The sequence below is a fragment of the Brassica oleracea genome, chromosome C9 (assembly GCF_000695525.1).
Source record: "Brassica oleracea var. oleracea cultivar TO1000 chromosome C9, BOL, whole genome shotgun sequence".
In the NCBI taxonomy this organism is placed as follows: Eukaryota; Viridiplantae; Streptophyta; class Magnoliopsida; order Brassicales; family Brassicaceae; genus Brassica; species Brassica oleracea.
Window position 1 is genome coordinate 2,228,604 of NC_027756.1, and position 14,652 is coordinate 2,243,255.

Below are 14,652 nucleotides of genomic sequence, written 5' to 3' on the forward strand. Positions count from 1 at the left end.
TGTGTTCGTATATCCATTGCAAAGTCCACTAGCTCAGTGGCAAAAACCCCTACCATTAAACCCGAGTACACGAGTTCGAGCCGTAGGAAACACATATTTTTAATAACACAGCTATATAAACGACGTCGTTTGTCTTTAATCAGACAAAGTGATGAAACGACGTCGTATACTTTAACACCCAAAATTAACGTCCGCTTAATTAACAGTTAACTCGGTTAACGGTGTGTTTATCTGGTCAGTCAATCGTAAGTTTCTTAATAAACCCGAAAAGTCAACAAAAGTTCGGGATTTTATTGGCTAGCCCATATGTCCAGGTTTCTTTTGGCAATTCCCGAAAAGTTCAGTGTTTTTTTGGCCGATTTCTCGTTTAACAAAACAACTGAATGAAACGACGTAGTTTCACTAAACGGCAGTAATTAACGGTGAGTTAACACTGTCTTAACTGTCCGTTAACGGTGTGTTAATTTGGTTAGTCAACCGTAAGTTTGTGAATTGACTAAAAAAGTCAACAAAAGATCAGAGTTTTATTGGTCTGGTTCGGGTACATGTTTCTTTTGGCAATTCCCGTAAAGTTCAGTGTTTTTTTGGCCGATTTCTCATAGATATTTTCACGAATGCACAGAAAATATAGAGTAAAGATATGATCTCTGCAATACTTATGCATTTTTGGAACGAAAATACTCCCCCAATCCTCAGTTTTTTTCCTTTGAAAATGGCTCTACAGTGAATCTCTTGTCACATCACACAGAATTTCAGGATATAAAAACTCATCAAGTATCAATCGTAATGTTTAAAACGTGTTCATTCGTTGGAACGAGCTTTATCTGAAAATATAACATGGCTTTTCAAATCGGTAAAGAAAAGAAACGGAATAATGTAAGAGCCAGTAATCTTGCGTCATGATATAGGTAGGAGTTGATTAACAATTTTATGTTCAAATTGGATATATGGTAAAATTAAGGGGGTTGGATCAGACTCCTACTTATATATGCTCATGATGGAATGCCGCTCCTTCTCATAACGTCTTAATTTTACCATATATCCAATTTGAACATAAAATTGTTAACGAATGTTGTAGGAGTCTGCCATAAACGAAGACGTTATGAGACGGAGCGTCAGAGCCACTCATCTTCACTCCCTACGCATTATATATTTTTTTGTAATAAATACTTAAAAGACATGCAGTGAGACATTATTAATATATTTTAAAATTGAATTATAGTAATATTTATAATTTGATGTAACTTTCGGTAAAAACTATGCGATAGAAACTGTAAAATTACGTAGTATATTCGCTGGTAACTATTTTGATGTTTAAATTATAGTATTTTTTAAAAAAAAAACATGCATATCAATCATAATAAAATTTAATATAAATTTAATAATTAGGTTAAAATAATATATTAAAATTAAAATAAATTAATTTAAAATTAAATTAAATAAATAAATATACTTATGTATATAGTCTAAAAAGGATACCTATATATTTACATACAACTTTATGTATGTAAAATTTTAGCTACCAAATAGAATTAGCATTAAAATTACTGGAATAATATTTTAAAATAATTCAAATAGGAAACGATAGTTCATAAACGTTTTGACTAACTACTAAACAGCTATATTTTTTGAAAATGTTTCATTAACTAAGAAACCTAAACGTGGGACATGGATACATTAAAAGTTAAAATTGTTAAAAAGAAAAAGGTAACAGTAGGAACTAGTGGAACACCAAAAAAATATTAACTCAATTTCTAATACATGAAAAAAATTGTTTCATGTTGGGTTAACAATTGAGTTATCAATTTTACTAAAGAAATAACTCAAGAATAACACATTATATATATAATGATCAAGTACTACAAAAATTTTAAGAAAAAAACTATCAAACCAACCTACTGCTAAACATAGTATATCTAAAACAACGTATGTCTTTTGTTTTTTGATCAAACAATGTATGTCACACTACACTACATATATGTAGCAGTTTTTTGGTCATGCGATAATTCGGAACCTCATATTACACAGGTCAGGAAACTACTGATGAAAATGTTGATGTATTTCTCAATATCTATTGAATTCTCTACAAATAGTGTGAATCACTTCGAGATACACTGACGTGTGGAAACTGATGGGAGACCTTGACCATGAATTAAGTTAGTAGTTGTATATTTCCTTTTTCTTTAGTAACAAAACGAAGAAAAATTTAACTGTTTTATAATAAAAAGTCTAGCCGACCAGACTTTCCTTCAAATAAGACCAAAAACTCTTAGGCTTTGAACGGTGACAAAAGAACAAAAAGGAACACTGAATTCCTTATCATTTCCAAAAAAAATCACCATTCATAAAGAATAGTTTTTCCTTCTTGTTCCTTCCCATTCCTTTTTTTTGTAGAGAAATATAGAACAAAAGCATTCCTCGTTAAATTTGATAAGGAACGAACATTCATTTTCATTCCTGCAATTTTATTCCTATACGTTCCTTTCCTATTCATTCCTCGTGTTTTCGAAAAGTTCACCGGTCGGAGCCTTAACAATTTCAACAATGTTACAATAGTTGGAAAGAAACTTCCTATTTTCCATTTTATATCTTTTCAAACACGGTCTTTGTTTTTGTATCTACCTGCACTACCACCTTCCTCTCTTTTGCCTTTTTAGAAAACACTAAAAAAAAACACTATAATCTCTATATATATATATTTCCTCTATGCAGACAAATTCTATATCTTCAACGTCTCCTCTGACACGTTTAGTTCATTGATACACATTCATGGAGAAGAGTTTCTTGTCTGAGTGCAAACAATCGTCTTCTATCACTTTCTTTGCTCTCTTCAACTTGTTCCTCATCGGGTTTTGCAGATGGGTTTCTTCTGCTCGCATCTTTTTATCCACATTCTTTCCTCTTCTTCAACACCACCAACGTGTTGAAGAGAGTTTGATCAAACACATAGAAGAACGAGAAGAAGAAGAAGAAGATGAACTCTGTAGAGAAGACGCAGAGATTGTTATGAGAAGCTTAGGGCTTTCACCCGACTCAGAAAGCGATGGGCTTCAAGAACGGTACAGTTCCAAGGAAATTTCGAGTTTGTTCGAAGAGAAAGAGGCGAGCTTAGAGGAAGTGAAGCTAGCTTTTGATGTGTTCGATGAGAACAGAGATGGTTTTATCGACACTACAGAGTTGCAGAGAGTTTTGACAACACTAGGGTTCAAAGAAGGATCATGTCTAGAGAATTGCATGGTTATGATCAGATCATTAGATGGAAACAAAGACGGAAGAATCGATTTCAATGAATTTCTGAAGTTCATGGAGAATAGCTTCTGCTGAATCATATGATATTATTTTTTTCTTTTACCATATCTATTCTTTTGTACTTCTAAGCACACTCTTAGCTTATTGATTCTTATCCTTTTATGATGAGATTGTGTATGTTAAAAGACTTAGACATGATTCTTGATATTAATTAGTCTTTCATGATATTTTGAAAACTTTTGAGTAATTGTACAACAGTGATAATAATCAGGTTTTCAATATTTTGTCAAGAAATTTAATAAATAGCACATGGAGAAATAGAAAAGAAGACACTTGATGATTTCTTAGCTTGTCATGTTAATAGCTTACATAAAGACATGGAATCTGATAACAATGATAGGAGTAACCAAGTTCTTGATTAGCTCCCACTCTTTTTTTTTGTTTCCTTTAGATGTTGAGGCTTTGGTGGCCCACCCCAAGAAAATCTATAAATGCTGGAGGTTTGGTGGCCACCATTGTATATTCTGCAGATGATGATGGCAGAGATAATGACGACAATGATGATGATGGTTCTTGGATGGAGACATGCAGTGTCAGTGCCAAGGAATCTGCAGAGAAGGTTGAGTAGTGGCCATGCATTGGCATACGTGGAGAACAATACTCTTCTTGGGGATACTGAGCTTTCATGTTAGTTGTTCCCTCTTTTAGAATTTTCCAGCTGTTCTTTTCCATATTCACCTCCTCATCATCTACAGAACCTGCAAAGCACAAAGAAACATGAAGCTTAAAAACTCATCGGCACCAAGTGAATCTCACCTACAACTTGCAATCTAGTCAGCTTTTTCCTCTGTGATATATTAACTATAGTGAAGAAACTTTTTAAGCTCAATTAGTATTTTCCCATAAGCTCATTACTAGATAAGAGTAAGAAGACACAAACCCGGAGAGATATTGAAGCTTGTGTGATCTGCATTAGGTTTATGAGCAGACCCATTGAATCTCCTGGTGTAAGAACTTGATTGCTGCCTCAACTTTCTTGCCATGAGGACATGCCAATGATTCTTTAAGGCATTGTCTGTTCTTCCATTGAAAATCTTAGCAATCATAGCCCATTTGTTACCAAATGCTCCGTGAGCTGCAAGTAGCCTCTCTTCTTCTTCAACACTGAAAACTCTCTTGTTGATCCTTGGGTCTAACTGGTTAAACCACCTCAGTCTGCAACTCTTGCCTTCAACAACCCAAAGAAGCAAGAAAAAAAACATTTTAAATTCACTTCTTGATAAATATAGCAGAGGAAAGATTGGTTTTTACCTGTTCTTCCTTGCATCTTCTCTGCAATGTGGTTCCAGTTTTGAGGACCGTGAACAGAAACAAGTTCCGCGAGCTGAGAATCCTCAGAAACTCTCCAATGTCCTCTACTACAAACCCTAGAACCTCTCTGCTTCTTCTTTGATTCATCACTCACCTTCACCATCATTCTTTTATTAGAGAACTCCACTGCATTGTTTTCTCCATCCCCATTAAATGCTCTACTGCAAGGGAGATCAAAAGGGTATGCTTGGAAAAATGAGATATCCATCTAACTCTTCTTCTCTTGGTCTCTCTCTCCTAGAACAATGTCTCATATATACAACACAGAGACATATACATATAGGCATGTGATGTTTGTGATTCGGTGATGGTTGTGTTATCGTATGTAATCTTTTTGATTGCCAAAAATGGAAACCTGAGGAGAGAGAGTATAAATGGAAATAGAAAGAAACCCCACGCATACATCTTTCATGGTTGCTCTGTTAAGAACAGTTTCAGCTCTCTGACATTATGTTTTTAAAAAAAAACTCGTTGGAATATTTGTCACCTTAATATTCTTCTCCCCACGCTTTACCATTTTCTAAAATATACCATTTCCTTGTATAGGTATAAATGTAGGTGTATACGACCAAAAATATTTAGAACCATTTTTAGATACAATTTAAATATAACATGTGTATGTGTGTAGGTAATAATGCATACTAAGGTGACCAATATTCAAACTCGTAAAGCACTAATATTATGCGCTGAAATTCATATAAAAGATTAAAAATATCAAGATCTTTAGTTCTGTTTTAGACGCCTAAATACATAGGATCAGCCTAACAGAACCTGCGAGATCTAGTATATAAGGACAATACTAAATGGAACACATGTTGACCTATTTTATATAGAGTCGATCCCGAAATTTTCGTCATAGTACTACTAAGAACGGCTAAAATTTTCAAGGACATCTTACAACGTTTTAAAGCTATAATAGTTCCAACTAGTGACATCTTTTAACAGGCTTATGATGGATTAAAAGTAATATAGACCAATCATTAGGCATTAGTTGGCGATTTATATATAGATTTAAAACTGAAGTTCTGTTATTAAAGTTTTAGAGACTTTAAAAGTAATATATTACAACCTTTTCATTTAAACAAACTGTTTGCCATTTTCTATTGATCATTTAATACAAAACAGACCTATGATTAATAAAATTAAATACGAGCAAAGAACTTAAAAGCCAAGAATACTTTTCGTTTTATAAAGAGTATTATTTTTATTTTTTCACACAAATTAAAAAATGAATAAAAATTATTATATTCTTAATAAATATATTTGTTTAACCATTTGTGTTTGAGATAACTAAAATTATTTATAAAATTTATGCATTTTGTAGTTAATACTAAACTTAAAATTTGTGTAAGTTGCATTGAAAATCTAAAATAATATTTTTGTTATCTCGAAATAACATTCTAACAGAAAAATATATTTTAAAATTGAAAAATATACATTTTTTTTTTGTAAAAAAAAGTATACATCTTAATATCACTTTTTATATTATTTAATATTACTTTCATTTTCATATAAAACGAGAAGTATCTCTTTCTTCTCTCGTTCACACTTCACACACATTTCGCTACATATCTTTATCAGTTCGAATATTAATTGGTTACCCCCAAAAAAGGTCCCCAACTTGGAACTGAAAACTACAAAATATGCAATTACAAAAACCGAAGCAAACCAAAACGGTCTATAATATAAACCACATAATTATATAAGTTAGTACCGAAACTGCCCTCCGGTGTAGGTCTGGCCAAAGGACCAACCGGAAGGAGCAACATTGAACGACACGACACTTCGGCGATCACTTGTGGTGACAACAAAAGACAGACTTTGACCATTGAGATAAGAGTTGCTTTGCCAATTTTGCCCCCAGTTTCTTGACATTAATTGCCATTTTGACCTTGACCCTTTCATTGACACAGAGTGTACGTCCCCGGCTCCACCGACGTTTGTGACCAGCACCAAGTTAAAGTATGAGTGACCGTTGATCGTGAACCTTATCCCACCGCTTCTCCTGCACCTTACCCTATATATTCACCCAAAAAAACAATTATTTAAATCACTACGTACTATTGCGAAAGTTTAGTATCTCTCAAAAAGGTACCACAGGTTTGGTGTCCATTTCATTGTTATCACTATACAGTTTTCGGTCTATTAATAATTCTACTACATTTATCATTTGGTCCAAAAGTAGTAAATGCGTGTATTTGTGGGTCTAAATTCCATTAAGTGGTGTAGTTTATAATGAATGTATGAGTTTGATATTTACAAACTGTGTTTGATATTTTAACGTTGGATATTCACAAGCTACAGTACTATGCAGATTTCATGACATTTAAGTAACCCCATATTGGGAGGGGGCAAACCGGGTTAATAAATTACTACCTTCTGTACATAACCGGAATGATACCGGACTTGTAAAGAGCGATGTGCTCGTAGATGGGCTGAGAAAGATCGAAATGGTGGTTAGGAGGATCGCAGGCGCCACCAGGAGGACAAAAGTTTGTGGCGGTGACCACAATGGACCGGCCTTGTATGCACCACTGAGGGTCGTTCACACATTTCAGCTCAAAGCAGGCACCACAGCTAAGTCCGTTATCGAATAACGCCGTGCTCAGCGCCGCAGTCTCTGTTCCATAACCTTGGCCGTATAGATTCCCGTACCCGCATGCTCCACCTAATTATGTTCATGAGGCAAATGTTTATAATCCATCAGCAAAAACTAGGTTTCGGTTATTTTGTCTTTTCCTTTATAAGTACGTTAAGGTTTTTCATATAAACTCAGAATATTTACTTTTTAGATAATACTATCTTATTAATTGTAAAAGCAAGCAAACGTAAAGTCCACAAACATCTAAGTTTTTTTTTCGTTTTTTTTCATCGGGCTTTTGCTTTATGGTTTTCTTTTTTTTTTTGGTAAAATTTGCGTTTATGTTTTGTAGAAAATAACTTGAAAATTTGAAAATGGACTTGTTACAAAAATGAGCTTACAAGATAAACAAATTTCAACATATGAAAAGTAAATGTTTTAGGCACATAACGCCAAAGAGTCCATTTCTTCATGCTCTGTTTGTATAACATAGTATCGTTTAAAAAATTGTTTGCATGTTACGAGAGAAATAGCAATCTCTGAAAACAGGAGCCAACGGTGAAGTTTAACGTCTAAGCTACCCTTTCGTCACTTAAGTTAGAATGATGCAACTAAAAAAGAGATGTAAGAGTTTTTATTGGAGATCAATAAGGTATACCCATAGTGCCGGAAGCATCACCGCCACCGTAGAAAGTGGCATGAGCATTGATCCAAGGTCCCATGTGGCCGCCGGGATGGTGGCCGCCACGACGGTAGAAGCCTTTAACGCAAACAGAAAACGATAGGACATGAAGCAGGAGAGCCGAGATTACTAAAACTCCCATGATGAAGCAAAATAATTACAACACGCAAAGGGAGAAGGAAAAAAAGGAAGTAAAGAGCAGCAGATGGGTATTTTCTGTCAATGTGGAGAAGTAAGAGGGTTTGGTGTGATGAAATTGAGGAAGAAGAAAGTTTGGTATAAATAGAAAAGAAGGATTCGGACAAAGTTTTAGCTGTAATGAATCAATCCGGGTCCATGCAACTGCTTCTCTTGTTCTTCACTATACTCTAATTACTTTTGTTTCATTTTAATGTTAATTTTGTGAAATATAAGAACATAAAAGTGATTTTAGAACCGACGGAAAAGATAAAGGGAGAGGTGAACATTAATTCGAGAGATGGATCAAAGAAAATATATGTCAAAATGAGTTGGAATCTATCGTAAAGGTCATTCAATATGTGACATAAATGAGTATGAGAAATCAATAGATATGATTGTGATACTGTAATTAACATCGTAGGTTATATTTCCTTTTTTATTTTATACTAGTAGTATACAAGTACTGATTATTTTAAAAGTGAGAAAGAAATTATACGGAGAAACGATTTTTAATAGCAGTTAAATTTCATAAATGATCCAGGTTTCAGTGTGGTCTCCTCGTGTTTTTGAAATTTTATCTCCGGAGGTTTAGAATCTGCCGATTTACGTATTTCATCACTGTATTTTATGTTGCGTATCATCCGTAATCAATCATGAATACAAATTTTCAGTGAAAAAGAGTGTTTGAGACGGACAATATAGAGCTCAATAAATAATATATTATCCAGGAAATATATTGAGAATTTAACTACATTTTTCTGTCCACGTTGCACTGCAACCTGTTTATTATTTTTTGTTTTATTGTTTGTCTGGGTGTTATTACTCATTTTTCTTGATTTGTTGTTGAAAACCTGAGCTACATTGTATTGGTAGCAGAAGTAATGAAGAACGGTTGTGACTTTTTATGAAACTGTAGATATTCCATTGGACAAAAATGGTTACAGCTGTTTAGAGGAAAAACAAACAAAAGATGTGCAATGTTTTTTTCTTATACTTAAAAAAAAAAAAAAGAGAAAGATTACTTTTATATGGCGATTCTAAATTTCTTTCTTTAGTTTCATAATAAATGTTTTTTTTGTAACTGGTTTCATAATAAATGTTTCTACACTAAGTTTAAGATATGTATCGGTTTGTTATAAATCCATGATATGGATATGTGGATTGCCATTAACCATCAAGGAGGTTTACATCCGACCAGACTATCTGGTCCGTCTACACCCGTCTCCGGTTCGTCTCATCCGTCCAAGACTAGTCAAGATGAAGACTCATTCAACCGGAGCATTTATGAGCTTTGACCAAGACTATATCTTTGTGGTCAATATGTAATAAATGTGTAGATACTCTCCTTGTTGTAAACCCTTATGAACCTCCACTATATATTGATAGTGAGAGCTAATAAGAAATACACAACTTTCACAACAACACTTCTCTCATATTTCTAACACGTTATCAGCACGATTGTGCTCTCCACCTGAGAAATCTCTCTCAGCCGGCGATCCTCTTTCCGGCCAGCTCCTCCGGTGCTCAGCCTTTGCTCCACCGGCGCTCAGCCTCCTCTCCATCAGGCCAACTCTCTCTCTCCGCCGGAAAACTCCTCTCTCTCTCAAATTCCGGCCAACTCTCACGGTGGTCCTCTCAGATTCTTGTGGTGAAAAAGGTAAACAAATCAAAACCTTGAAATCTATAGAACACCATTATGTCTGAAACAAATCTAGGATCTATATGAATCCATAACTTATAAACAATCTATGGATTTAAAATATTGATCTTGTTTCTATGATCCATATGATCCATATGAAACTTGATTCTAAAAGTATCTTGAATCCATAAAACTTAAAATTCTCTAAAGGTTCTATGTTTCTCTAAAAACTTATAAACTTATCAAAATACCTAAAGATCTACATGAATCTTGTTTATAAAAACTTATGAATCATAAAATTATTAGAGAAAGCTTAAACCTTTTTGATTCAATCCTTTTGTTTGGCCATTTTACCAGATGTGATAAACATAAGTGTATAATCTGGCCAAAACAAAATTCCATCAATCCCTTGCTGTGCCATTTTCGGCCAGATCTCCTAAAATCAGTCAACCCATCAATAAAATCGAAATTAAAATCATTCATTGCATATCCTTGACTATTAATATTTATTTTGTAACTATCAAAGTTTTAAAAACCTTTTATGATTTTTATAAATGCATAATCGATTTTATAAATGCTTGTTTGATTTTATTAAAAGCATATCTTTGACTGAAAATTATTTCTAAAGTTTTATAAGCCATAGTCTTGATATGTCATAAGGTAGAATAAAATCTGGTTGAAATCATTTGATCATATTGTTAATTAAACCAACCATGAACAGATTTTATATCATACTGAATATTGATCACATAAGTTTGCTAGTTAAAATAAAACTTGATCTAGTTTCATCCTTGAACCTGATTCTATGAATAAATTATGAACTGATCATTTGTATGCCTGATAGTATTATTTAGTAAATCATTAGATCGAACTTGAATCATCCATGAACTGACCTTTGCATGCATCCAACTATCATATTGTTAAAACTGGACATAGGTATCACATAATTGAAACCAAACATACATGTTCGCATAGCTTTAGCAATGATGATACTAGTGCGTCTGAAGTGGTTCATGTTGTTTGCATCTAAATGATTCACACTGTTTGCATATAGTTAGACAAAATCGGTTTCCATTTAAAATTTAGTACATTTGCTTTACTCGAAATTATAAACCAAGTTTTAACCGATTTTGAAAATCTACTTTGGTTTACAAATATCTTGAACATTATAAAAGTTATTTGTCTTGTCCATGATGCATTTTTAAATCCATCCACATTGATTGACAAATTTTTTATCTTAATACATATAAAATATTTTCTGAAATAAAATGCATAATAAATCATCAATCTCCTTGGAATATAAATTCAAGTCCTGAATTATATTATGAATCCTTACTCCTTTATGGATATTTGATTCAGATGTCGAAAATCAACAACCTTGAATATGCTTCCCTCAATCTCTCCGGAGATAATTACCTCCAATGGGAGCTTGATACCAAAATCCTCTTAAGGTCCAGAAACCTTGGTGATACTATCACTGAAGGCACTGAGCCATCAGACAAGGATAATTACAAGGCACTTGTTGTCATTCGCCATCACCTTGCTGAAGGTCTCAAGGACCAGTATCTCACAATTGAGAATCCTCTGATTTGGATGTTCTGTGTACGTCCCTATTGCACCACCACAGAGAACAAAAATGGGACCTCAAAGGAGGATGGGAATATATGTTGGTTTTGATTCTCCAACCATTATTAAATATCTTGAGCCTACTACTGGAGATTTATTTAAGGCCAGATATGCTGATTGTCATTTTGATGAATCAGAGTACCCAACATTAGGGGGAGAAAATAACAAGCTGGGCAAAGAAATTGTATGGAATCAAACATCCTTATCATGGCAAGATCCTCGGACTCAATCATGTGATTTAGAGGTCCAGAAAATAATTCATATGCAAAAGCTAGCTAATCAATTGCCTGATTCCTTTGCTGACCCGAAAAGAGTGACTAAGTCCTATATACCAGCTTGTAATGCACCAATAAGTATTGATGTCCAAGATGGACACAATCAAGTGGCTACAGAGTCTAAAGCACGTCTTAAGCGTGGTAGACCAATTGGTTCCAAAGATAAAAGACCTCGGAAACTAAAGAAAGGTGCAAAAGAAACCGAGGTCATAGATTGTCCAGACAAGGCCGAAATGGCCATGCCTAAGGTACCAACCAATGAGACTCGGGACGCCGAGCCTCATGGTACTGAAGGTGCTAATGATGAGATCTCAATTAATTATTTAATGTCTGGGACAAGATGGAACCGGAATGATGTCGACATCAATGATATATTTGCATACCAAGTAGCCCTTGATGTTATGGACTTAGATGAGGATCATGAACCCACGTCTATACTAGAGTGCACTCAAAGATCAGATTGGCTCAAATGGAAAGAAGCCATAAACGTGGAGTTAGAATCTTTTAAGAAAAGGAATGTCTTTGGATCGATTATCCGGACACCTTATAATGTTAAACTAGTGGGATATAAGTGGGTATTTGTGAGGAAGAGAAATGAATATGGTGAAATTGTAAGATATAAAGCACGGCTTGTTGCACAAGGATTCTCACAAATACCAGGCATCGATTATGAGGAGACATACTCCCCTGTGGTGGATGCAACTACATTTCGATTTTTAATAAGTCTGGCCATCAAAGAAAATTTGGATATGCGGTTAATGGATGTTGTAACCGCATACCTTTATGGTCCACTGGATAACGAAATATATATATGAGATTACCAGAGGGTGTTGAGCTCAAAGCTAATAAAGGTTCTCGAGAAGAACACTGCATAAGGCTGAACAAATCCTTATATGGACTTAAGCAAAGTGGTCGAATGTGGTATAATCGCTTAAGCGAATACCTTGCCAAAGTTGGCTATAAGAACGACCCTATCAGTCCATGTGTCTTTATAAAGAAGTTTGCAAACAAAGGATTTGTTATCATAGCAGTGTATGTTGATGATTTGAACATCATTGGAACCCCTGGGGAAATCGCCCAAACAGTTGAATATCTCAAGAAAGAGTTTGAAATGAAAGACCTAGGTAAAACTAAAGTCTGTTTGGGGTTACAACTTGAGTACATAAAAGGAGGAATCCTTGTGCATCAAAAGGCATATACAGAAAAAGTACTCAAGAGATTTAACATGGACCAGGCTCACCCATTGACCAGCCCAATGGTCGTGAGGTCCCTTGGAGTGGACACTGACCCATTTCGTCCTAAGGAGGATGATGAGAATGTCCTGGGTCCAGAAGTGCCTTACCTCAGTGCCATAGGAGCGTTACTGTATTTGGCTAGCCACACTAGACCAGATATATGTTTTGCCGTGAGTCTCCTAGCCCGTTTTAGTTCATGTCCGACCCAAAGGCACTGGAATGGAATTAAACATATCCTACGTTACCTTCAAGGAACTAAGGATTTGGGTCTATTTTATACCAATGAAACCAAAGATGGTTTAGTAGGCTTTGCTGATGCAGGCTACTTATCTGATCCACACCATGCTCGGTCCCAAACCGGATATGTGTTCACTCATGGTGGTACTGCAATATCATGGCGTTCCATGAAACAAACTATAGCAGCCACATCATCAAATCACTCAGAAATCTTAGCCATGCATGAGGCAAGTCGTGAGTGTGTATGGTTGAGGTCTATGACTCAACACATCCGATCAGATAGTGGAATGGTCGAGGACAATGGTCCGACCATCATATATGAGGATAATGCAGCCTGCATTGCTCAACTCAAAGATGGGTATATCAAAGGTGACCGAACCAAACATATACTACCCAAGTTCTTCTTCACACATGAGTTGCAGAAAGCCAAGGAGGTCAGCGTCACTCAAATCCGGTCAAGTGAGAACTCAGCCGACCTCTTCACCAAATCACTTCCCACCAGCACATTCAAGAAGCTCACGCAGCAGATTGGCATGCGAAGACTCAAGGACCTTCAGTGATGTCCAAATCAGGGGGAGTAATGTGTGTTGTACTCTTTTTCCTGTCCTTGGTTTCCCTTTTTACCACATTGGGTTTTGGGTTTTCCGGGAGAGGTTTTAATGAGGCAACGTTAGCACATTACAAGCCCGATATGGTTATGGCATCCAAGGGGGAGTGTTATAAATCCATGATATGGATATGTGGATTGCCATTAACCATCAAGGAGGTTTACATCCGACCAGACTATCTGGTCCGTCTACACCCGTCTCCGGTTCGTCTCATCCGTCCAAGACTAGTCAAGATGAAGACTCATTCAACCGGAGCATTTATGAGCTTTGACCAAGACTATATCTTTGTGGTCAATATGTAATAAATGTGTAGATACTCTCCTTGTTGTAAACCCTTATGAACCTCCACTATATATTGATAGTGAGAGCTAATAAGAAATACACAACTTTCACAACAACACTTCTCTCATATTTCTAACACGGTTAAAGATTTCATTTCATTCACTTTGATTACGTCGATACATAAACATGGTTCCAGTTGAAAAATTAGATTATCCAATTTCAGTTGTTTCATTTTGATTATTTTATTACCATCAAGTCGATACATAAACATATATGGTTGTTTGGTAATTAAAACATTTTGGTGCTAAATACAGGACGGTTCAATAGTATCACGGGCTCTGAAGCAAAAAAAAATTAAGTCTCCAAACTAATATTTTTTTAAACAATATGATAGATATTTTTTTTTTTCAAAACACCAAAAGTATTTTTTTAAATAAAACTGTAACAGAAATAAAAATACTTTCATATAAAAAAATTTCGACCCCTTTACTTTTTTCTATATAAATATATTTTGTAAAAAAAAATCAGATATTTATTTATTAAAAATTGAAAGACAACAGAATGGATTCCGGAGGTCGCACCGTTTGTCTCATGCCTAAGCCGGCACTAGCTAAATATTACTAAATCTTCTAAAAGATTCGAATGTTGTACAGAGAGGACGATCAATACGCTCCCCGCAGGTTCGCG

General features: G+C 35.0%; 3 protein-coding genes across 3 annotated transcripts; 1 reads left to right on the forward strand and 2 right to left on the reverse strand.

The window, feature by feature from the left end:
• The first annotated feature begins 2,740 nt into the window (after nt 1–2,740).
• LOC106316925 (probable calcium-binding protein CML45) lies at nt 2,741–3,461 on the forward strand. The gene has a single exon (XM_013754787.1). The coding sequence runs from the start codon at nt 2,770–2,772 to the stop codon at nt 3,322–3,324; it is 555 nt and encodes a 184-aa protein (XP_013610241.1). The 5' UTR covers nt 2,741–2,769; the 3' UTR covers nt 3,325–3,461.
• A 178-nt stretch (nt 3,462–3,639) lies between these two features.
• Nucleotides 3,640–4,828, reverse strand: LOC106317588 (transcription factor MYB57-like). The gene is made up of 3 exons (XM_013755379.1): nt 4,561–4,828; nt 4,190–4,477; nt 3,640–4,007 (listed from the first exon to the last, which is right to left on the reverse strand). Exons 1-3 carry the CDS (start codon nt 4,826–4,828, stop codon nt 3,697–3,699), a joined length of 867 nt encoding a protein of 288 aa, XP_013610833.1. The 3' UTR covers nt 3,640–3,696.
• Nucleotides 4,829–6,193: 1,365 nt separating this feature from the next.
• LOC106313113 (expansin-A5) lies at nt 6,194–8,153 on the reverse strand. Its single transcript, XM_013750854.1, has 3 exons — nt 7,860–8,153; nt 6,997–7,288; nt 6,194–6,637 (listed from the first exon to the last, which is right to left on the reverse strand). Exons 1-3 carry the CDS (start codon nt 8,023–8,025, stop codon nt 6,328–6,330), a joined length of 768 nt encoding a protein of 255 aa, XP_013606308.1. The 5' UTR covers nt 8,026–8,153; the 3' UTR covers nt 6,194–6,327.
• Between the last annotated feature and the right edge of the window lie 6,499 nt (nt 8,154–14,652).